Genomic DNA, 1,588 nt, shown 5'->3' on the forward strand with positions numbered 1-1,588 from the left:
CGACATCATGGGACGACTAGTCGTTGCCCTTCTAGTGGGGTTGACTGTACTGTGGGCACCACGAACGAATGCTGCTGGTATGTAAACCTCCTCTTGCTCCTTCTGACACCTAACCTTGATTGAAGACGTGTGCACGGACCCGCGTCAAACGTGCGACCTCAACACGGCCTGTGCGCTGGACGCCGCCCAACTGCCCACTGGCATGAAATCGTTTTGTGCGCTCAGCACGACGGTGTCGCCTTGCAAGCAGTGCACGGGGTCTGGGCAGAACTGTTTCAACGCGCCTGAATGCCAAGGTAGTAGTCTATTACAATGATTGTCATGCTCAATAAGTTGCCCGTAGACTCGATGTTTCTGTGCAACTACCTCACGGCTGCCCAAAAAGCGGCCCTGGCTCCGGCCCACCCGTGTTTGAATGTGCCGTGCCAATTGAACACCAACAGCCCCTCGTGCACCAACTCGGTACGAGGCTATCGACATGAAAAAAGTCCTTGCTAACAACACGATAGGTGTACCAGTATTGCTGTGTCCCTGGGTCCCCCAACTGCACCAACGCTGCACCCACGCCGTGTACCCCCAGCGGGTGCAGCTCGTTCATGACGGGCACTTCCGCGACGGTCGAGTACACCAAAGTCGCGTGTCCGTTTGGCGACAGCGCGTTCACGTGCACGCACCCCGAGTGCAACAACACGTACATCTACCAAGATATTGTCAACACGTTCGCCGCCAACCAGGGGTGCTCGGGAGACCAATGCATTACAAACTATGTACGAGCCACCAATCCACCATCGATCGCCAACCATTCGTTTTGTTTACGGTCGATACTTGTGTTGTAGCTTCCGTCCGTGTGCAAACTTGGAGCGAACGTGACCAACACTTCGAGTGCCAACAAGCTCGCGTGCACCAACCGCATCGTGTCGTTTTGTGCGTCCAACCCCACCGACCCTGGTTGTGGCGCCCTGTGCCCTTATGCGTGCACGTCGCAGCCGAACTGCCCTTGTCGCAGCGACGCTTGTGCGGCCGTGTACAAGGCCCCCCTTTGCGTCCGCACGGCGGGGGCCTGCGCCTCATTCAAAGCGTCGTTGAAATCGGAACTGTTCCGCCAACGCTTTTTCCAGCCCAAGTCCGCCAACCTCGCGTACGCCAAGAACAACGCCGGCCCCCCCTCCGGTCCCTTCGTCTGGTCACAAGCGCTTACGGACGCCAAGGCTAGCTGCAACGCCATTGTGCCGCAGTTGGGAGACAACCTCGCCACGTGTGTGCAAACGTCCTTTGCCTTTTGCAACGCCAACCCTTGGCAAACTGTAAGTTGAATGGGATGTTACGAGGCACTGACACTGATGATGACTTGACTTTTACGTAGGGGTGTCAAAATGATCTGAGTACTTGTGGCGATGGGTTCGTGTCATGGATGGAGTCGTGCGACGAAGGCAATCTCACAGCGTCGGGGGGATGTGACGCCACCTGTCGCACGGCCCCTCGTTGGGAATGCTACCAGCAAGGCACGCCGTGCAAGCGGTGCATCCACGCAACAGGATACAAAGTTGACGGTGTCAACCCTGCGTCCATGTGTCCGTTTTGCTACAAT

The 1,588-nt window shown here is 56.9% G+C and overlaps 1 protein-coding gene across 1 annotated transcript; it reads left to right on the forward strand.

Moving 5' to 3' along the window:
• Positions 1-125: 125 nt before the first annotated feature.
• Positions 126-1,571, forward strand: H257_19501 (hypothetical protein; the record flags this gene model as incomplete). The annotated part of the gene is made up of 5 exons (XM_009848642.1): positions 126-296; positions 344-462; positions 510-767; positions 837-1,304; positions 1,364-1,571. Coding segments are annotated over 5 exons (1,223 nt in total), but the record flags the coding sequence as incomplete, so codon positions are not given.
• Positions 1,572-1,588: the final 17 nt, after the last annotated feature.

The sequence above is a fragment of the Aphanomyces astaci genome (assembly GCF_000520075.1).
Source record: "Aphanomyces astaci strain APO3 unplaced genomic scaffold supercont1.704, whole genome shotgun sequence".
Taxonomy (NCBI): domain Eukaryota; phylum Oomycota; class Saprolegniomycetes; order Saprolegniales; family Verrucalvaceae; genus Aphanomyces; species Aphanomyces astaci.